Source organism: Thalassophryne amazonica, chromosome 20 (assembly GCF_902500255.1).
Source record: "Thalassophryne amazonica chromosome 20, fThaAma1.1, whole genome shotgun sequence".
Lineage (NCBI taxonomy): Eukaryota > Metazoa > Chordata > Actinopteri > Batrachoidiformes > Batrachoididae > Thalassophryne > Thalassophryne amazonica.
Genome location: NC_047122.1, coordinates 19751357 through 19773850, shown reverse-complemented (window position 1 = coordinate 19773850; position 22494 = coordinate 19751357). Strand labels below are relative to the sequence as shown.

General features: G+C 39.6%; 1 protein-coding gene across 1 annotated transcript in view; it reads left to right on the top strand.

Moving 5' to 3' along the window:
* Window positions 1-22494, top strand: part of rxrba (retinoid x receptor, beta a) — a 97784-nt gene that overhangs the window by 25995 nt on the left and 49295 nt on the right. Inside the window, exons 6-8 of the mRNA XM_034161371.1 lie at window positions 6705-6865; window positions 9882-10011; window positions 10253-10385. Of these exons, the coding sequence (XP_034017262.1) occupies window positions 6705-6865; window positions 9882-10011; window positions 10253-10385 (424 nt within the window). The remainder of the gene's footprint in view (window positions 1-6704; window positions 6866-9881; window positions 10012-10252; window positions 10386-22494) is intronic.

Here is a 22494-nt window from a genome sequence, read left to right as displayed (position 1 = left end):
CTACAGAGCACAAGTGCTTTGTTGCACTGAGTCGCCATAGAGAAGAAGCAGACGAGGAAAAACTCACCTTGCATCTGTTGTACTTAGCATCCAATCTACCTCCATTGTCCAGCATACCACATGCATACTGGTTGTAAATGTCGCTCATGGTTTTCTCTCGGGGAACGCTCACGCCGTACCATGGCTTCAGCTTCTTGGCCTTATTGCCAATGGTCCTCGTGTGTGTGGTTGTCAGTGACAAGTGGTATGTTCCAGGCCCAGCTCGGTAAACTTTGGCTGTCTTTGGTCAAAGCACACTTGCCACCCATTGGACGTGTCGGTTCTATCACCAGCTGTACCCCTGTCAATGAAATAAACAAATAAATAAATAATTGATAAAAATAAAAAATTGATGCGGCCTGATTTCAGCATGCGTGCAGGGATGATAAACTAATGTGTTTATTTTTTATTTTTTTATTTTATTTATTTTTTTAACGGGGCCTAATAAACTGCATATCTTTAGGTTGTGGGCAAAATTAAGCATTTAGGGATGTCATCTTGAATTTTTTGGAGACACTGATTGCCATTTTTCACTATCTTCTGACATTTTTTGGACCAAACAACTAATCTGATAATCAATAATAATAATAATAGTAAAAAATCAACAGATTATTTGAGTAAGAAACCAATAGTTAGTCATACTGCTCTGGTAGCCCCAAGTAAAACAGGAACAGTCGAAAGCAAGTTAATAGGACGACGACATATCGAATTACCTCATAGACGGTAATAATGTGGATTTTCAACAGGATTTTGAAGACAAAAAATACTCTTAAAACACAGTGTTGTACAAGGGTAAGTGTTCAATTCCACATCAGTCTCGAAAGTTTGAGTTCATGCAGTATTATGGTTCAAACATAGAATAGTATCAGACTTATGCAAGCCAAGTTATGATTTCTAGCCTTCTGGATAGTTTCAAATGTTGCACCATTGTCCACAGAAGCCTATAATTCCTTCACAACTGTCTGGGTGTCATAGTGGCTTCCCTCACTAGTCTCCTTCCAAGCATGGTAACTCAATTTTTGAGTACTGCCGACTTGGCACAGATTTACTATACGCTGCCATTCTGTTTATATTTCTTAAAAGGACATGTCGCATGCTTTTTAACGTCCCAGTTAGCAACACTACATCAAAGTACTCATGATTGTAAGCATCTCTGCGCACATGGGCTCATAATTAGTGGTTCCTGATGTTTTTTATTTGTCTCCCTAAGCGAGGTAATGGGTGCATTTCTGGAAAAAGTCTCACTTGGCAATTCTCTGCATTTCTCTGTGTGTGATGTAGTTATTAGCAAAACGTAAACATCCCAGACACAGACAGACAGAGCAAAATGAATGCGGTTATGTCCGATAACGAAGCTTTGGAACTTTTCTTTGAAAGCAGTGGCTCGGATTTACAGAGGAGATGACACACTTCACAGCGAAACTCTTAACATTTTCAGAGTCTGCGGATTTCCCCGGGGTCTGTAGTTGCATCCTAAACATTACAGGCATTATATCTGAGAGCTCTCTTCAAGATGATGACGGTTCCCTTAATTGCAGATATCTGCACCTCATGGACACTTGGGTGACTGGGGATTGCCTTGAGGTATTTCTTCAGGTTCTTCTTCATAAGCCCTGTTTCCCCCATCACAACTGGTATTATATCTATTTCTTTCAATGACCATGTTGTTCGTAGGTCATGTTTAAGGTCTTGGTATTTTGTCATTTTTCTCCCTTTCAGCTCAATTCAGGCCATAGTCATTGGGGACTGTTACATCAATGATTTTGGCTGTTTTCTCTTGCTTGTTTGAGATAACAATATCAGGTTTTGCTGCACCTCCTTCAATGTGTCTTCTTGCTGGGATCTCTTTGTCATAGAAGATAGGTACTTTCTCGTTGGATGAGACTGGTGAAGGCTTATGCTCCCAGATGTTTTCCTCTACTTCCACCTCCAGTTCCTTGCATACTTTCCAGTGTAGATATTTACAGATCTTATTATGTCGCGATGTATAATGTCCATCTGCCATGAGGATCTGGCATTCTGATATTAGATGGTTTACACTCTCAACTACTGTATGACAGAATCGGCATTGATCATTTTGTGAAATTCCTGCCATTTTTTGAAACCATTTAAGTCCCTGATCATGTGCTCCAACTATAATTCTTTCTCCATTGAAACCAAGTTCTCCATTTGTAAGCCGGTATAGACCCTTCTTTATCAAAGTATTCCTTTTCCACTTCTTGGAATCGTCCAGCCATTCTGTGCTATTTCCATCTGTCCACTCTGAGTTTTTGTTCTCTTTTGCTTGATTTTCCCCTGGTCTGTCTTGCTAGTTTTATTGCAGGTGTCAGATTGGTGCTTTCTCTCTCTTGTAAGAGATCTCCTCCAAAGTTTTCTGCCAATTTAATAATGGTCTGTTGTGATAAGGTGGCAGCACGGTGGATTAGTGGTTAGCACTGTTGCCTCACAGCGAGAATGTCATGGGTTCAATTCCCACCTGTGGCCTTTCTGTGTGGAGTTTGCATCTTCTCCCCGTGTTTGGTGGGTTTCCTCCGGGTGTTCCTGTTTCCTCCGACATCCAAAGACATGCGGGTTAGGTGGATTGGAATCTTTAAATTGTCTGTGGGTGTGTATGTGTTTGTTTGTCTGTTTGTGGACCTGTGACAGACTGGTGTCCTGTCCTGGGTGTACCCCACATCGCGCTCTATGACTGCTGGGATAGGCTCCAGCCCCCCGCAACCCTTGTTTGGACTAAGCGGTTCAAGATGAGTGTATGTTGTGATAAGGTCTTACTGTGATGTTGCATTACTTTTTTCATGACTTCTTCTTGAGAACTCTTTAAGTACTGTCCAATACGTATTATAGATGCTCTATAGGCCTGGATGATTTCTGTGTGACCTAGACCACCTTCTCGACGGGGAGAAATATTCTGTCCATGCATTGATTTCTACGAGGTGTGTTAGAAAAGTATCCGACCTTTTTATTTTTTCCAAAAACCTGATGGATTTGAATCACGTGTGCTTGCATGAGCCAACCTTGAACCTACGTGCGCATGCATGAATTTTTTCCCGCCTGTCGATTGCGTCATTTGGTTGTAAGCAGCCTTTGTGTGAGGATGGGTGTGGTCTCTCGTCAGATTTTCTTTGCAAGGAAAATGGCGGAACGACTGGAGCAGCACGACTGCATCAAATTTTGCCAGAAACTGGGTAACAGCCACATGGAAACCATTCAGATTATTCAGACGGCTTTCGGTGACGATCCTATGGGCATCACACAGATTAAGGAGCGGTACAACTGGTTTAAAGACGTCTGCACAACAGTGGAGAGCGAGCCACGCTCCGGTCGGCCATCAACAGGCCATGAGAAATTGTGGAAGAGGTGAGCATGTCACAGCATCTCCAGTGAGACTTCAACACAGAGGTGCTTTTGCTCCGTTAGCAGCTTTGTGCCGAAGCCATCGGCATGAATTTCGCTGCAACTCTTTTCATGGCCAAATCTTCTGTCACAGTGGAATGTGCCGAAAAAGTGCTGATGTCCACCTCTTCCGCAATTTCTCGGATAGTCACACGACGGTCCCGCATCACCACAGCGTTTACTTAGGAAATGATCTGGTCATTTCAGCATGTTGATGGCCGCCCAGAGCGCGGCTCGCTCTCCACCGTTGTGCGGCCGTCTTTAAACTGGTTGTACGGCTCCTTAATCTGTGTGATGCCCATAGGATCGTCACCGAAAGCCGTCTGAATAATCTGAATGGTTTCCACCTGGCTGTCGCCCAGTTTCTGGCAAAATTTGATGCAGTCGTGCTGCTCCAGTTGTTCCGCTATTTTCCTTGCAAAGAAAATCCGATGAGAGACCACACCCATCCTCAAACAAAGGCTGCTTACAAGCAAATGACGCAATCGACAGGCGTAAAAAAAAAAGGTTCAAGGTTGGCTCATGCAAGCACACGTGATTCAAATCCATCAGGTTTTTTGAAAAAAAAAAAATAAAAAGGTCGGATACTTTTCTAACACACCTCGTATATGTAACTTTATGTAGGGTGAGCATGTTCCTGGTTTTAACTTAAGCTCACCCTGTAGCCATTCTACCACGCCACACCCATAGGTCACCACAGGCAGTGAGAACTGGTTTATGGCTGTGATCTTGTTCTTTGATGTTAATTCTGATTTGCAGATCATTTTTAAAACGGTTTAGGTATTCTTGTGTTTGTTACTCTCTCATCTTCTTATGCTCTATTATACTGTTTTCTTCAATCCCAAGTATTTGTACATAAAATCCTCAGCCAAATCTTCAGTGGTGCTCCCTTCATCCAGCTGTATGCTTTCTGCCGCTTCCTTCTTACCTCCTCTAAGAACATTTATTCAGTCCAAATTTCATACCAGTGTCCTTGGAGAAGTTATGAACTGCCTCCACTAGCCGACTGAGTCCCTGGCCCAAGTCGGCAAAGATCTTGAAATCGTCCATAAATAAGAGATGGTTCATCGCTTTCCGATGTTTCTTCCTCTGCCTCCACCCAAATCATACCCGATGTCATTCTCCTTCAAGATCTTGCTAAGCGGATCAATGCTGAGACAGAATAAAAGTGGAGAGAGATTATCTCCCTGGAATATCCCTCTCTGCACTTGTATGTCTTTGATTATTATCTGTCCTTCTGTATGATTTAGGGTGATGGTAGTATTCCACTTATTCATCTGTGTCCTCAGAAAAAGATCTTATTTCGTCATTGACATTGTAGTGTTCCAAGCATCTCCTAATCCAGGAGTGTGGCATGCTGTCAAATGCATTTTATAATCAATCCAAGCCATGCTAAGGTTTCTCCTCCTTTTTTTTTTTTTTTGCAATCTTCCAGGCCAGCTTTATTTATCAATAACTGATCTTTAGTTCCTAATCTTTTCCTTATGCAGCCTTTTTGTTCATTTTCCAAGTAGCCACCAGTGTCAAGATGTTCATAAATGGCGTCGGCTACGATTCCCGTCAGCCATTTGTACGTTGTTTATGTTTATCCTGTGATGCTGCTGTTTGTGCCACAAGATGCTGGTTTACTGCTGCTGTAATCATGGATATGCCTGGACACGCAGATGTATGTCTCATATTGGAAAAACTCAGAAGATGCTGTTTTCAGGAGATAATGGAATATCAAATGTGCTGAATAATCCCTTAAAAAAAAACAAAAAAAAAAACAGCTGACATGCGGGTTATGCTGTTTGAACCCACGTTAGCTGTTTATTACCGCTTAATGTATGTGGAATGTCTCCATGACATATGTACATGCAACACGATGACACATATATATATTTTTATATATTTATTAGATTTTTCACAGTTACATACAACACTTAACATTTTTTAACAGGCTGTGTTTATGACTAATGGCCTTGCAGCTTCACAAAATCTTCTCACGGCTGCTGCTTTTACCGTGACTGCATCAAAATGAACAGTTATAACTTAAAAACGAGTTGTCATAACACAACATCACACTTATGTAAAATTTGGAATTAGTCTGTGCCTCAGTTCTTTAGCAGCTACATTTCATTGAAGCGCACGCTGGGACGCTTCTAGTAGCTACGTCACTTGTCGAAAACACCCAAGTACTCATGAGTACTTTGTTTTCAGACATCTCCATAGCTGTTTGCTGCGAATGCCGTATACTTTGAAACCAGTAAGAGAAGTGCACAAAGTAATCCCGCTGGATCATCGTATGGTCACTAACAGGCTAAATCTAAATTGTTATGGGATTTCAGTGCGATATGTCCTTTCATGGTTGATGTAAATGAAGTCCAAGACATATTCAGTGGATGAAAATGTTCATGTGTCCATCTCCTGATTTGTCTGGAGAAAACTAGCTGTAAAACCATCCCAGCTTTTTGCCATTTGTTACAGGCCTGAACAGGAATGGATGTACATATTAACAAATGAAATGAACAAACAAAACATGCAATATTTTGGATTCAATTAAATCCAAAGTCAAAGTAAATGTAAACACAGCTGTATGTTTTGTATTTTCTATGTCATTTCAACTTTTTTCTGATATTGTAAGTAAAGGGGCCTGTCTCTGTCAAACAGAGAGAAGGTAAAACGACAAATCTTTCATCTGAGCTCCAGTTAAAACACATTTTATTTCTCTTTCTACGGGCAAACAATAGGTTTTTTTTTTTCCTTCCCCCACAGTAATTATATTGATTGTACTGTATTGGCAGTAGTACTGAAATATGAGAGACGTTGTCATGAATTAGACATGTTTGTGTTGCTCTTTACTCGTATTTCATCCATTCAGTATTACTTTGCTGTTTTAATTATTACCTGTTGTTTCTGCTTCTTCTTTCTTTGTCTGCCAATCTCTGCAAACCACCTCTCTATTTTCTCATAATTCACACTCTTTATAAATCTCCAAAAATGATTTATTTTCCTCATTACCTTCCTGCTCATTCTCCTTAATTTTTGAACTCTCATTTTCATTGTTCACTTTCTGCTTCTTTTCTTCAATTGTTCTCTTCCTTTGCCTGCCAAAACCCCAATGCTGTTTCTGCGTAACCCTTCTTTTATACTGACTGCCTTTTATGCTTACTGTTACTCTTCGTCCTTTTTGTGTTTGGGATTGTTTTTGTTGTTTGCTTGTTTTGTTTTTGTTTTTTTTTCTCTCTTGGTCCATATTTTCTCTACCTCAACGACAAACCCCCATTGTGTAGCTGTCCAGGAGGAGCGGCAGAGGAACAAGGACCGGGAAGGGGAGGTAGAGTCAACTAGCGCAGTGAATGAGGAGATGCCAGTGGAAAAGATTTTGGAGGCGGAGATGGCTGTAGAGCAGAAAACAGAACTTCATGCAGATGGAAGTTCAGGTGGCAGCTCTGTGAGTAGTAATATGGTGGTTTTAGCTGTTTTTCTCAAATTTTTAATATTTTTTCCCTTGCTCTTTGTGACATAAATACTGCACAAAAGAGATTATTGCCTTTTTACAGCGTGATGAACTGCATCATAAAGGGGTGTGTGTGTGTGTGTGTGTGGCTGTGTCAACACAAACTAAAATACATTTAACAGATACATTGCTGAAAATGTACTTATCGACAACAATGTGTACTCTGGGGACACACACTGTATCTGAATTTTGTCTGTTGTAATAGGGTGTGCCACAGGGCTCAGTCTTGGGCCCTTGGCTGTTATCTTTGCATTCCTTTCACTTATTTTCAAGTACCATGCAATGAAAAGAATTTCAGTTATGAAGCTAAATTAGGGTACCTTTTATAAATTTTGTGTGAACATATCAGTTAAATTTGACAAAATACAATAGAGGGAATCGATAAGGGGATAAAATATCACAGTACTTCATTTGCTTCATGCTACCAAAATGTTTGGCTTAAAAAGTGGGTAGTGATGTATATCCAGAAGTGGTACAGTTGATTGAATATAAAATGTTGTAAATTTATCTATGATGTTTTTAGTATTTTGATCAAAGCCTGCTTATGTATTTCTTTGCCAACTCCTTCTACACACGGTGCATCCAGAAAGTATTCACAGCGCCTCACTTTTCCCACATTTTTTTTAATGTTACAGCCTTATTCTGAAATGTATGGAATTCATTTTTTCCTCAAAAATTCTACATACAATATCCCACAATGACAATGTGAAATTTTTTTAAGGTTTTTGCAAATATATATATATATATATATACACTCAACAAAAATATAAACGCAACACTTTTGGTTTTGCTCCCATTTTGTATGAGATGAACTCAAAGATCTAAAACTTTTTCCACATACACAATATCAACATTTCCCTCAAATATTGTTCACAAACCAGTGTAAATCTGTGATAGTGAGCACTTCTCCTTTGCTGAGATAATCCATCCCACCTCACAGCTGTGCCATATCAAGATGCTGATTAGACACCATGATTAGTGCACAGGTGTGCCTTAGACTGCCCACAATAAAAGGCCACTCTGAAAGGTGCAGTTTTGTTTTATTGGGGGGGGGATACCAGTCAGTATCTGGTGTGACCACCATTTGCCTCATGCAGTGCAACACATCACAGATTGCTCACTATCACAGATTTAAACTGGTTTGTGAACAATATTTGAGGGAAATGGTGATATTGTGTATGTGGAAAAAGTTTTAGATCTTTGAGTTCATCTCATACAAAATGGGAGCAAAACCAAAAGTGTTGCGTTTATATTTTTGTTGAGTATATATATATATATATATATATATATATATATTCTTCCTGGTGTCCTTCAACAGCTCTTTGGTCTTGGCCATGGTTGAGTTTGGAGTCTGACTGATTGAGGCTGTGGATAGGTGTCTTTTATGCAGATAACAAGTTCCAACAGATGCCATTAATACAGGTAACAGGTGGAGGACAGAAGATCTTAAAGAAGAAGTTACAGGTCTGTGAGAGCCAGACATCTTGCTTGTTTGTGGGTGACCAAATACTTATTTTCCCTGACTGACTAAATACTTTTTTGCCCCACTGTATAATGTCCCACACTTGACAGTACATGTCAGGGCACATGCATGAAGTCAAAGAAATTGTCTGTAGAACTCTGAGACAGGATTGTCTCCAGGCACAAATCTGGGGAAGGGTACAGAAACATTTCACTGCTTTGGTTCCAATGAGCACAGTAGCCTCCATCATCCCTAAATAGAAGAAGTTCAGATCCATCAGGACTCTTCCTTGAGCTGGTTGCCCATCTAAACTGAGCGTCGGGGGACAAGGACCTTAGTCAGGGAGTTAACCAAGAACCCAATGGTCACTTTGTCAGAGCTTCAGCATTCCTCTGTAGAGAGAGGAGAAACTTCCAGAAGGACAGCCATCTCTGCAGCAATCCACCCATCAGGGCTGTATGGTAGAGTGGCCAGACAGAAGCCACTCCTCAGTAAAAGCCACAAGGCAGCCCACCTGGAGTTTACCTAAAGGCACCTGAAGGACTGTCAGACCATGAGAAATAAAATTCTTTGGTCTAATGAGACAAAGACTGAACTCTTTGACGTGAATGCCAGGCATCATCTTTGGAGGAAACCAGGCACAATCCCTACAGTGAATCGTCGTGGTGGCAGCATCATACTGTGGGGATGTTTTTCAGTAGCAGGAACTGGGAGACTAGTCAGGATTGAGAGAAAGATGAATGCAGCAATGTACAGAGACATCCTGGATAAAAACCTGCTCCAGAACGCTCTTGACCTCAGACTGGGGCGATGGTTCATCTTTCAGCAGGACAATGACCCTAAGCACACAGCCAAGATATCAAAAGAATGGCTTCAGGCAACTCTGTGAATGTCCTTGAGTGGTCCAGCCATAGCCCAGACCTGAATCTGATTGAACATCTTTGGAGAGAGCTGAAAATGGCTGTTCACTGACATTCCCCATCCAACCTGATGGAGCTTGAGAAGTGCTACAAAGAGGAATGGACAAAACTGCCCCAAAATAGGTGCACCAAGCTTATGGCATCATAATTCAAGAAGACTTGAGGCTGTAATTGCTGCCAAAGGTGCATCAACAAAGTATTGCGCAAAGGGTGTGAATACTTACGTACATGTCATTTCTTAGTTTTTTGTTTTTCATACATTTGCAAAAAAAAAAAAAAAGCTTTTTTCATGTTGTCATTATGGGGTGTTGTGAATAGAAGTATGAGGGGAAAAAATTAATTTCATCCATTTTGGAATAAGGTTGTAACATAATAAAATGTGGAAAAAGTGAAGTGCTATGAGTACTTTTCTGGATGCACTGTAATTTCCCAGCATGCAGGATTCATTTGCTAACCATATGCAAGCATGTCTTGATTATACAGTCTTTGTTGCACTGTCATCAGACTGAATCTATTAAGTTGTTTGCTGAATTTAATATTTAATATGACTTGAATCTGCTTCATCCAGCCCAACGACCCTGTCACAAACATCTGCCAGGCAGCAGACAAGCAGCTCTTCACTCTGGTGGAGTGGGCCAAGAGGATCCCTCACTTCTCTGAGCTGCCCCTAGATGACCAGGTCATCCTCCTACGTGCTGGTAAGTTTTCAGACTGATGATTAATGTCTGACACAAGTGCATTAAATGACATCTGAAGTTGGCACATAGTTAGTTCACATAGTTTTTAAGCACTAATGTGTTATGATTGACCTTCAGCTGGCTGAATTTTATGAGTGTTAACACAAAACCATAAGTCAAAGACAGACATTTCAGTAATAATTTATTTACTTAAAAAAGCAGTAGTTGATTATTTGTGCTTTTGTTTTTAACTGTTCAACAGGCTGGAACGAACTCCTGATTGCATCATTCTCACATCGCTCCATTTCGGTGAAGGATGGAATCCTACTGGCCACTGGCCTCCACGTCCATAGGAACAGCGCTCACAGTGCAGGTGTTGGAGCCATTTTTGACAGGTACTAATACACAGATGCACACATGGTTTCTGAGTGTTAATGTGACAGACAAATGCTTACAATTTCACCAACATTCATGATGCTTACCGGGCAGTCCTCCACTTATTTGATATAGACTTTCCTGAGCAACAGGATTTCTGATAGGGCCCCTAAATACAGTAACTGGTCCAACATTGGAATCCAGTTTCTTCTTGACTTTGCCTCGTGAACCCACATCAGTTAAGTAACTGCACAAAGAACTCCATTTATCTACATTTACTCTCTCTGAACACTTCCAATTTTTTTTCCTTTTACTATTTTATATATTCAAATCACTGTCAGCCTAAGAAGGATTAGTGACGAGCAGAGGTGGGTGTAAATCTCCATCAAGTCATGAATCAGCAAGTCCCAAGTCAAGTCTCAAGTCATAATGACCCCCAAGTGTTTGACAGCTGACTTGAGACTTGGGACTTGCAGATTGATGACTTGACAGTGACTTACTCCCGCGTCTGGTGACAGGGATAAAAACTGAGGATCCTGGGTGTTGCTGTGTCTTCATCACTGATTGGCTGCAGCTGCTGTGTTCTGTGGGCTGTGATGGACTAAAAGTCTTTGCTGCTTTAGTTCTGCCTGTAGGGTGACAGTGCATGCAAGGGACGCTGATCACTAATACCTGTTGATACACACACACACACACACACAGATAAATTAGTCTCAAATTTGTCACGAATGCCTATGATATGATCTACAAATGAAAAACAAGATTTGCAAGTATCAGCTTTTCTATAGAGCCTATTGTTAAGTGTGTTGTATGAAGGATGACAAGCGATTCTGTTTTGAAAAATGTCTGTACCAATTTGAGGGAAATTACTTGAGTGCTGAAAGCACAGTTGTGGTTTTCCACCAGTGTTTAAATGCAGCATGCTTTTGTGGAGCTGTGTAGAGCTGGATATCATGAAAGAGTCTCAAAACTTGGCATGCAAGTGTAACCTTACCGTAGGCAGTCCGTGCACACACACTAAACAGTCTGTCAGTAAATGCAAAGGGGTGCAATTGCATTTAGATGTTTCTATCGGAAGGAAGCTTTTCGAAGACAAAACTAATTAGATCTGTGAAGGTCCAATGAAAAATCCATCCATTCATTTTCTGTACATGCTTACTCCAATTAAGGGTCTTGGAGCATGGACCTAGAGCAGTCATAGGGCGTGAGGCGAGGTACAACCCCTGGCAAAAATTATAGAATCACTGGCCTTGGAGGATGTTCATTCAGTTGTTTAATTTTATAGAAAAAAGCAGATCACAGACATGACACAAAACTAAAGTCATTTCAAATGGCAACATTCTGGCTTTAAGAAACACTATAAGAAATCAGGAAAAAAAAAAAATTGTGGCAGTCAGTAACGGTTACTTTTTTAGACCAAGCAGAGGGAAAAAAAATATGGAATCACTCAATTCTGAGGAAAAAATTATGGAATCATGAAAAACAAAAGAACGCTCCAACACATCACTAGTATTTTGTTGCACCACCTCTGGCTTTTATAACAGCTTGCAGTCTCTGAGGCATGGACATAATGAGTGACAAACAGTACTCTTCATCAATCTGACTCCAACTTTCTCTGATTGCTGTTGCCAGATCAGCTTTGCAGGTTGGAGCCTTGTCACGGACCATTTTCTTCAACTTCCACCAAAGATTTTCAATTGGATTAAGATCCGGATTATTTGCAGGCCATGACATTGACCCTATGTGTCTTTTTGCAAGGAATGTTTTCACAGTTTTTGCTCTATGGCAAGATGTATTATCATCTTGAAAAATGATTTCATCATCCCCAAACATCCTTTCAATTGATGGGATAAGAAAAGTGTCCAAAATATCAATGTAAACTTGTGCATTTACTGATGATGTAATGACAGCCATCTCCCCAGTGCCTTTACCTGACATGCAGCCCCATATCATCAATGACTGTGGAAATTTACATGTTCTCTTCAGGCAGTCATCTTTATAAATCTCATTGGAATGGCACCAAACAAAAGTTCCAGCATCATCACCTTGCCCAATGCAGATTCGAGATTCATCACTGAATATGACTTTCATCCAGTCATCCACAGTCCACGATTGCTTTTCCTTAGCCCATTGTAACCTTGTTTTTTTCTGTTTAGGTGTTAATGATGGCTTTCGTTGAGCTTTTCTGTATGTAAATCCCATTTCCTTTAGGCGATTTCTTACAGTTCGGTCACAGACGTTGACTCCAGTTTCCTCCCATTCGTTCCTCATTTGTTTTGTTGTGCATTTTCTATTTTTGAGACATATTGCTTTAAGTTTTCTGTCTTGACGCTTTGTCTTCCTTGGTCTACCAGTATGTTTGCCTTTAACAACCTTCCCATGTTGTTTGTATTTGGTCCAGAGTTTAGACACAGCTGACTGTGAACAACCAACATCTTTTGCAACATTGCGTGATGATTTACCCTCTTTTAAGAGTTTGATAATCCTCTCCTTTGTTTCATTTGACATCTCTCGTGTTGGAGCCATGATTCATGTCAGTCCACTTGGTGCAACAGCTCTCCAAGGTGTGATCACTCCTTTTTAGATGCAGACTAATGAGCAGATCTGATTTGATGCAGGTGTTAGTTTTGGGGATGAAAATTTACAGGGTGATTCCATAATTTATTCCTCAGAATTGAGTGAGTCCATATTTTTTTCCCTCTGCTTGGTCTAAAAAAGTAACCATTACTGACTGCCACACTGACTGCCACAATTTTTTTTCTTGATTTCTTATAGTGTTTCTTAAAGCCAGAATGTTTCCATTTGAAATGACTTTAGTTTTGTGTCATGTCTGTAATCTGCTTTTTTTCTACAAAATTAAACAACTGAATGAACATCCTCCGAGGCCGGTGATTCCATAATTTTTGCCAGGGGTTGTGTACCCTGGCCAGGTCTGTTGCAGGCCCACATATAGACAGACTAATGGGCCTTTCACACTAAACATGTTGGTCGATCATTTTGATGAATTCGCTTGATTTGCTTTGATGGGGGGTGAGGGGAGCGGAGATTTCTACGTCACTGTCTGGCTTTTCGAGCACCTGGTGAACAAGCAGGACAATCGCCATGTTGGATTCATGTCAGAAAAAAGCGAAACAGTCTGCCAGTTATAACCCCAATATTGACAGGAAAAAGCAGAAGGAGTGATGGACATCACCCTGCTGGGAGAAGTTTTTTTTTTTTTCTTTTCAGCGACTGTTTGGAGTGACGCCGAGCCGAAAGGGAACTGATCAGATCGCAACACTGAGCAGAGAGATGCACACAGCACCCAGGGTTCAGGCCATAGACCCGGGCAGAGTGAGACAGAGCAGCTGGTGTTATCACGCATAGCCACTCAATCCGAAATCCTTCACACACACAGTTTGAGCAACAGAGTGTCTGCAAATTTGTCTGAGGTTTATTGTTTATTTTAAAGGTGAGGTGAGAATAAAATGTGACGTAGTGCACTGATGAAGATTTATCCATTAGCTTAGCCTTTAGCTGCAGAATCACTCATTCGAGCTGAGTTAATGTTTTATATTTGTAAATTGTTCAGTCTATTGTTGTTTTTACCAAATAAAGCTACACAGTTTTTTTAATTGTTACTGCTGTCACTACAACTTAGATTTTTTTTTTTTTTTTTTTTTTTTTAACTGTTTCATGTTTCTTTATATTTTAAGAAATATATTTATTCACTTGTCCCACATCAGGAACATTTCAATATTTGCTGTGCAGAAAACATTGTAAATACAGATTCACTTCAGACCTTCCAGTGATGGCGTTGAACACCAAAACCTGAAGTCCTGAAGGAAGAAGAGAACATCTCTGCTCTTCAAAATGTGAGGAAAGTGTCTCCAAAAATGCCACCAAGAGGTCAAAGCTGCAGAGCAGACCTTCATCTGGTTGATTGTCCTGAGAGGGCAGCTCACCTGTCACCTCTGACAACTCACACTTGCTGCTACGCTTCTAAATAAAACAAAGGCTCTTTAAAAGAGTAAGGATTTTATCATTTGAAAAAGCTGTTTCCTTTTATATTTTAACATTCAATGAATGAATTCTTAAACATGTCCATGAAGTCAAAGTTCAGTCAAAAAGATACTTGGACAGGTAGAAAAAGCCCACTCGCATTGGTGCACAATTTCAAAGCATTGACAGTCACTAGAATAGTCAAATTTATATTTTCGAAAACTGATTACAACATTAAAATCAATCACATATTCATTAAGGACATAATTAAATATTGAAATGACTAAATACATTTTTTTTTTTTATCATGAGGTTTATGTCACATTGAGAAATCCTAATTAACTACTTAATTAAAGGACACTGCAGTCAGTCATTATTACTTCAGCCCCTGTTGTGTTTATAATAAATATTTATATTTATTTACGGTGTCTTTTTTTTCCTGGTTGAAATGCAAATATGAAGGAATGAATCTGCCAGACTTAATGTACACTTGACTTTTCATGGTATTTTATTTGTCTAAAAATGCAGGGGTGGTGGCCAAGTGGTTAATGCGCTTGGTTTCAGTTCAGAAGGTTCTGGGTTCAAATCCCACCCCTGCCACATTTCTCCATGTAATGTGGAGTTGCGTCAGGAAGGGCATCCGGCGTAAAAACCTTTGCCAATTCAACATGCAGATCCACCTTGGATTTGCTGTGGCGACCCCAAGTGCAAAACAAGGGAGCAGCCGAAGGGACTTACTTTTTTATTTGTCTAAAAATAAATGTCCAAGGTTCCTTATAATGTTAATCAAGAAATTCTGTCATCTGAAACAATAATGACAGATAAGTTATGGTTTTAATTAACATATGAACAAAGATTTCTAAACCTTTTTTTTTTTTTTTTACTGGAAACTACTTTAATTACAAGTTTTGTAATGTAAGAAATATTTAACTTCAAAATGTACAGTAATTAAATTAATCTTGAGGTTAAAAAAAATTGTAAAACTGTTGTGTATACACATTTCTGCACTCTGTAGTCCCCGTGTTTTGGCCTGATGCCACGTTTCTTGTGGATGCACAAAGCTACGTCACAGCACACAGTGTTGAAAGTTGGATTGAGTTGAACTTTGACCGCGGCCACTTAACAAGCGGCAATGTGCGCTCTCGGTGGAGCATTGCGTTAACTCTGTTTTTGACGCGTCGCTTCTCACTGAAAATAATGGGTTTTAGAGTGATGCGTGTCACATTTAACACCCTGAAGGCATTCAGTGTGAAAGGCCCTAAACACATTCACACCCACATGCACACCTGTGGTCAATTTAAGTTTCCAGTTCACCTAATGAGCATGTCTTTGGATGTGGGAGGAACCCGAAGCACTCGTGGGAACCCACGCAAACATGGGTACAACATGCAAACTCTACACAGAAACTCCACAGGTGAGAATCGATCCCATGACCTTCTTACTGTGAGGCAACAGTGCTAACCACTTATCCACCATGCTGCCCCCAATGAAAACTCTGGATGTAAAATATTTGTTTAGATCGTAAGTTTGTAAAATGGTTTAACATGCAATTTACTTGGTGTTTGTATTGAAATGTATTTGTAAGTATTCAAAATTTTGCACAACTAATTGTATACATTTGTAAATATTGTTTTTCTCCATTTTGAGATCATGTAATTGAAATTTGGGGCTATTTTGAGACTACATTCTCCATACACATACACTCATTATCGTAGCACCTGTTGTAGCTTATAATAATATAGAAATTATTGGATAATGGACTAACTTGTAAAAAGAGCTCAAGGTTTAGTGATTTTTTTTTTTTTTTTTTACAAAATCCTGATTTTGTAGAGTGGGATTCTTTGAAATACAAGAGCTGCAACCTTAATTAGGCACAAACATGCACTATTAATAGTGATAATTAAGCTGTAGGAGTAGATGCTCTGCATGCTTACTTTGATTTCCTGCTCAGCCAAAGCTGCTTACAATGAAAAGTGCTACTCTGTTTTTGTTTTTTTGTTGTCACGGTTGAAGAGCTGGTGCTCTGCTTACACAGTCTTAATAATTTTACAAAGGATAATGTTTGTCCCTTTTCATGTTTTGATGAGACGCAATTAAGTCTGGTTCCAAAAAGAACCGTCTGCACACTTGCACATTCAGGGTTCTTGTGTTTTTCCACCACCAACCATGAAGTCACCGGGATTTTTAGTGGCACCACAGAGCACATCCTGTCTGAAACTCATCCAGTCTTATGTCTGATGTCTATGTGATGTGTGAATCAGACCTCGGTGCTGTATTTTTACTTAAATATAGCTGTATGCACTGCTATTATAAGCCAGAGGATAATGTTAGCTACCTAGCACAGTTGGCCAGTAACATAGCTCAATACCAGTGGCATCAAAAAATAAAACTACTAAGCACAGTTCTAAATTAATTTGCAAATCATCTTGAAAAGTTGAAGATTTCTGCAATGTATGAGGCTGCATGCTCAAGTTGGCAGTTACAAGTTAACAGTTGGCTAGCTACAAGCACAAACACTGTGACCCGTATAGCAATGCTTTCTTAAATTGGGGGGGGGGGGCACCTATGGATTTTGCTGCAGGCTTGTGTTAAGTGTTTATCTGGACATTTTGATATTTCATTTGTGAAAATGCAGAACTTTACGGTTGACCTGATTTTAAGCGGGCTCCTGCAAATGTCAGAATGCATAACCCTCAATAAATTTAGAATATTAAGTGCAATGGATCAGTCTTAAAAAAATAGCACAGTTGATTACAAAAAGCTGCAGCACCATACAGTCTTGTACAATACATTTTAGCTACATCACAAAGTGGCAATTAAATGTTAATTACACAGTAATTACATTGTTATAATGGGATAGTTTCCTGTAGAAATCCAGTTGGTTTTAAAGCAAACTAACTGAGCTTATGGCAAATGGCTCAATGATTTTGTTTGTCTAATACTTCTTAATTTCTTTGTGGCGCTGCTCTCTAGCAGCAGGCTTCTCTTTCAGCTTGGCATCGGTGTCTGTTTAAATCTGCTGAATTGTGTTTTGTTTAGAGAGAATGCAGATATCACAATGGTATATGTTTGTTGAGCAAATTATATTAAGCAATAAATTCACTGCAGTGACTCTGAAGTGAGCAAATTATATTAAGTAGTAAACTCACTGCAGTGGCTTAAATTTTTTTCAGCATTTTATAAAATGGCAGAAAATCTTTCAGGACAAACAAAATCCCTATCCTAATCATTAAAATAGATAAATTAATATTACTGCTTGCTCTTGATGGAATTTTTTTTTTTTTTTTTTTTTTTTTTACCAAATACCAACCTAATTTGCTGGATCCAGATTTTTTTTTCTCTCTCTTTAAACAGTTCTTCTGTTCAACACAAATGTTCTGCAAATAATATGATTGACCAAAATTGCTCAAGTGATGAAGTGCAGAAGCCTGTAAGATTGCACACAGACCTACAGTGCATCTGGAAAGTGTTCAGTGCTTCACTTTTTCCACATTTTTCATGTTAACAGCCGTATGCCAAAAGGACGTAAAATCTTTTTTTTCTCAAAATTCTACTCACAGCACCCTATAATAACAACATGGAAAAAGTTATATATATATAATATATATATATATATACATATATATATATATACACATACATACATTTTTGCAAATGTATTAAAAACAAAACAAAACAAAAAAACTAAGAAATGACATGTAAGTATTCACACCCTTTGCTCCGTACTTTGTTGATGCACCTTTGACAGTAATTACAGCCTCAAGTCTTCTTGAATATGATGCCACAAGCTTGGTGCACCTATCTTTGGGCAGTTTCACCCATTTTGTTTTTTTTGCAGCACCTCTCAAGCTCCATCAGGTTGGATGAGGAGCATCGGTGCACAGCCACCTTCAGATCTCTCCAGAGATGTTCAATCGGATTCAGGTCTGGGCTCTGGCTGGGCCACTCAAGGACATTCACAGAGTTGTCCTGAAGCTACACCTTTCATATCTTGGCTGTGTGCTTAGGGTCATTGTCCTGCTGAAAGATGAACCGTCGCCCCAGTCTGAGGTCAAGAGCGCTCTGGAGCAGGTTTTCATCCGGGATGTCTCTGTACATTGATGCGTTCGTCTTTCCCTCAATCCTGACTAGTCTCCCAGTTCTTGCCGCTGAAAAACCTCCTCACAGCATGATGCTGCCACCACCATGCTTCACTGTAGGGATGGTGCCTGGTTTCCTCCAAACATGGTGTCTGGTATTCATATCAAAGAATTAAATCTTTGTTGCATCACACGAGAGAATTTCGTTTCTTGTGATCTGAGAGTCTTTCAGATGCCTTTTGACAAACTCCAGGCGGGCTGCCATGTGCCTTTCACTAAGGAGTGTCTTCCGTCTGGCCACTCTACCATACAGGCCTGATTGGTGGATTGCTGCAGAGATGGTTGTCCTTCTGGAAGTTTCTCCTCCCTCCACAGAGGAATGCTGGATCTCAGAAAGAGTGACCATCAGGTTCTTGGTCACCTCCCTGACTTCTCCCCCGATCGCTGCAGCAGAAGCAGAAATGTTTCTGTACTCTTCTGCAGGTTTGTACCTCAAGACAATCTTGTCTCAGAGGTCTACAGACAATTTCTTTGACGTCGTGCTTGGTTTGTGCTCTGACATGCACTGTCAACTGTGGGACCTTATATGTAGACAAATGTGTGTCTTTCCAAATCATGTACAATCAGCTGAATTTACCCGAGGTAGACTCCAGTTAAGCTGTAGAAACATCTCAAGGATGATCAGTGGAAACAGGAAGAACCTGAGCTCAGTTTTGAGCTTCATGGCAAAGGCTGTGAATACATGCGATTTCTTATTTTATTTTTTTTAATACATTTGCAAAAATCCCCCCCAAAAAAGTCACATTGCCATTATGGGGTATTGTGAGTAGAATTTTGAGGAAAGAAAATGAATTTCATCCACTTTTGGAATAAGACTAACATAGTAAAATTTGGAAAGTGAAGCGCTGTGAATACTTTCTGGATGCATGGTATTTGCACTTCTCACCCTGCTTTCTTTAACCTTTGTAGACATCTGTCATTGAACACGTAGACATCAAATCAGAAATAATGATTAATGTAAAATATTCTCTGATTTGTGATATGAAATAGAATTTTAGCAGATTATTTGTATCAAATGTGTTTTGGGCTTTAGGGCTCCTGTATTTCACCCATTGAAAAATGTTTAATACATAAAAACATTTTACATTTTAATGGTGAAACAGTTAAATTCATTTAGGTACATCATTTATTTGTTATATTAAAATCTGTGTCAAGTCCTTGTTCTTGAAATTAAGGGTGGAAAATGTAGACAAATCAACTTCACATGCAGTAGTTTGTAACATGATAAATTTTCACCATGTGAGGGTATATTTGACTTGAGAGGCTTAATAGCTGAGGGGTAAAAAGCCAAAGTACTGTAATAACAATGTAACTGTGTAATGACATGTAATAACACATTGTGATTGAATACACAGGGCGCACAATGCCGAGGTTGGGGCCATATTTGACAGGTAATGACGCCACTACACAAACACTTTCTTGAACCCCTCCTCTTAAGTCAGCATAAATATAAACACAATGAGAACTCAGGCCTGAGGCCTTTGATAGATACTATTAGTCTGAAAAACGTTGACCCAGAATAGAGCAGGCTGGTCAGTAAAAACATAGTGGGACTGTATTTTGAATTTGAGTTGACCAAATTAATTGACTGCAGTGATTTCACCTGACGCAATCACCAATGCACCTGATTGAATCAAAAGATTGATTAGCTTCTTCTGACCAAAAACTATAAAAGTGAGTGGAATAGTGTGAGGTTGTGACTGTACTAAGAAGTAGTGTGGCAGACTGACCAAGGAGTTTAAGTGGTTTTTGGGGGCTGTGTAGGTCACACAACGTAAACACACACACACAAACATTCAGACATTTAAATTTCAGTATATTTCTTTCTCATTAAGTGGTGATGTTTCATATTGTGTAAAAAGAGTTAGGGATGTTAAAAAGTGTGTTACATGTCATTTATTTACCCTCAGTTGCCAGTGTTAATTAAAATTCCTGGATGGATAGATAGTACTGCTGAACCTTTTGGGGGCGCTGTTGTTCATGTTCAGTTACACCCATTTTCTGAATCCACTTATTTCAGTTCAGAAGGCTCCGGGTTCAAATCCCACCCCTGCCACATTTCTCCATGTAATGTGGAGTTGTGTCAGGAAGGGCATCCGGCGTAAAACCTGTGCCAATTCAACATGCAGATCCACCTTGGATTTGCTGTGGCAACCCCGAGTGCAAACAAGGGAGCAGCCGAAGGGACTTACTTACTTATTCCAGTTCAGGGCTGAGGTGGGGATGGCTGGAGCCAATCCCAGCAGTCATTGATTGGGCGAGACATGGGGTATGTCCTGGACAGGCTGCCAGTCCATCGCAAGGATGGCACATAATGACAGACAAACACATTATCTTCAGGTTCATGTGTCTGATAATACTGTCCCATTTCATAATTGCAAACTTCTGTGCCAAAACTCCCTCCCACTTTTACCACCAAATTCATAGCATCCAACATCTTTGTACAGTAAAAAGATATTATTAGAACTGCTCAATGTGCATTTTAAGAAAAAAAAAATTGCATTTTAGTCAGGGCTCAATAATAAGGCTAGCCCAATTGTCCGGACCAAGTAAAAAGCCACATTGGGCAAGAAAATAAACTACTCCGCTTACTAATTAAGCAGTTTATATCATTTTGGGGGAAAAAATTCTGTGGCAGTAGAGCATGTCTGGAAAATGTCAACTATGTTTTGTCCAATTTATTGTAGGTTTGAGAGCAAGGTGGATAAAATATTATCAATTCAATTTATATTGCGCCATATTACAACAAAGCTGCCTCACGGTGCTACACATGGGTAATGTTTAATCTTACCAACCCCCTTGAGCAAGCACACATCAACAATGGTAAAGGAAGACTCCCTCTGGTGTTTTTGAGGAAGAAACCTCAACCAGACAAGACTGAGAGGAGTGATCCACTGCTTAGGCCATTCTCCCAATTAAAAGAGACAAGAAAAAACTAATGCAGGAAAACTGAATAGGAGTGATCTCTCAAAGGCATAAACTGGTGTTCATTCTTTCCAGGGGCAGGCTATAAAAAGTTGTCTTTCTTTAAATAATAAAGTAAAAATGAGGCCTAGAGTCTTAGAAATAATAAAAGTATTGCACAGATAACACTATAATGCAACTATTTTAATTCATTAAGACACATAAAAAGCTGACTTTGTATTTTTCCCATAGAAAACACACTGTAAGTACAAGGTAAGGTAGTCAGCTGTTGAGCTTGATTGTGTGGCTGTGATTTAAGATTAAATGGTTTGACAGTCAGATAAAAAATTCTATTAGGATTCATGAATGTCAGCAAAATGTCTCAAGATTTGACAACCTTTTTGAACCATTTAGCTTAATTATAATTATTTTTATTTGGTAAATGTTAATAAATAAAACTTTATATAGGATCAAATAAGAATTTAATTGCCCAACCAGGCTAGTAGGGGGTCAAACAAACAACCTTAACATTGATCACTGTTGATAAAAGCAGAAAACCGTTTCTACCAGACAACAATGTAGCAAATAAGCCTACATTATCTAATCATATAACTCAACTAAACTTACCTATCATATACGAGGTCTGTTAGAAAAGTATTCGACCTTTTTATTTTTTAAAAAACCATATGGATTTGAATCACGTGTGATTGCATCAGCCAAGCCTGAACCTTCGTGCGCATGCATGAGTTTTTTCACGCCTCTCGGTTGCGTCATTCACCTGTGAGCAGTGGTCTACCCCTCTCGTCGGATTTTTATTGCGAATAAATATCTGAACGATTTGGAGCTTTGCTGCATCAATTTTTCCCAGAAACTGTGAGAGACCTCCAGGTGGACACCATTCGGAAAATTCAGATGGCTTTCAGGGACGATTTTATGGGGATTACACAGATTAAGGAGTGCTCCAGCCGGTTTAAAGACCGCCCACAGCTGCTGAGAGCGCGCCGATCGACAGGCTGAATCAACCAGATCATTTCCAACGTGAAGGCTTTGTTGATCCGGGACGTCGTCTGACTTACACAAAAATGGCAGGAGACGTGGACATCAG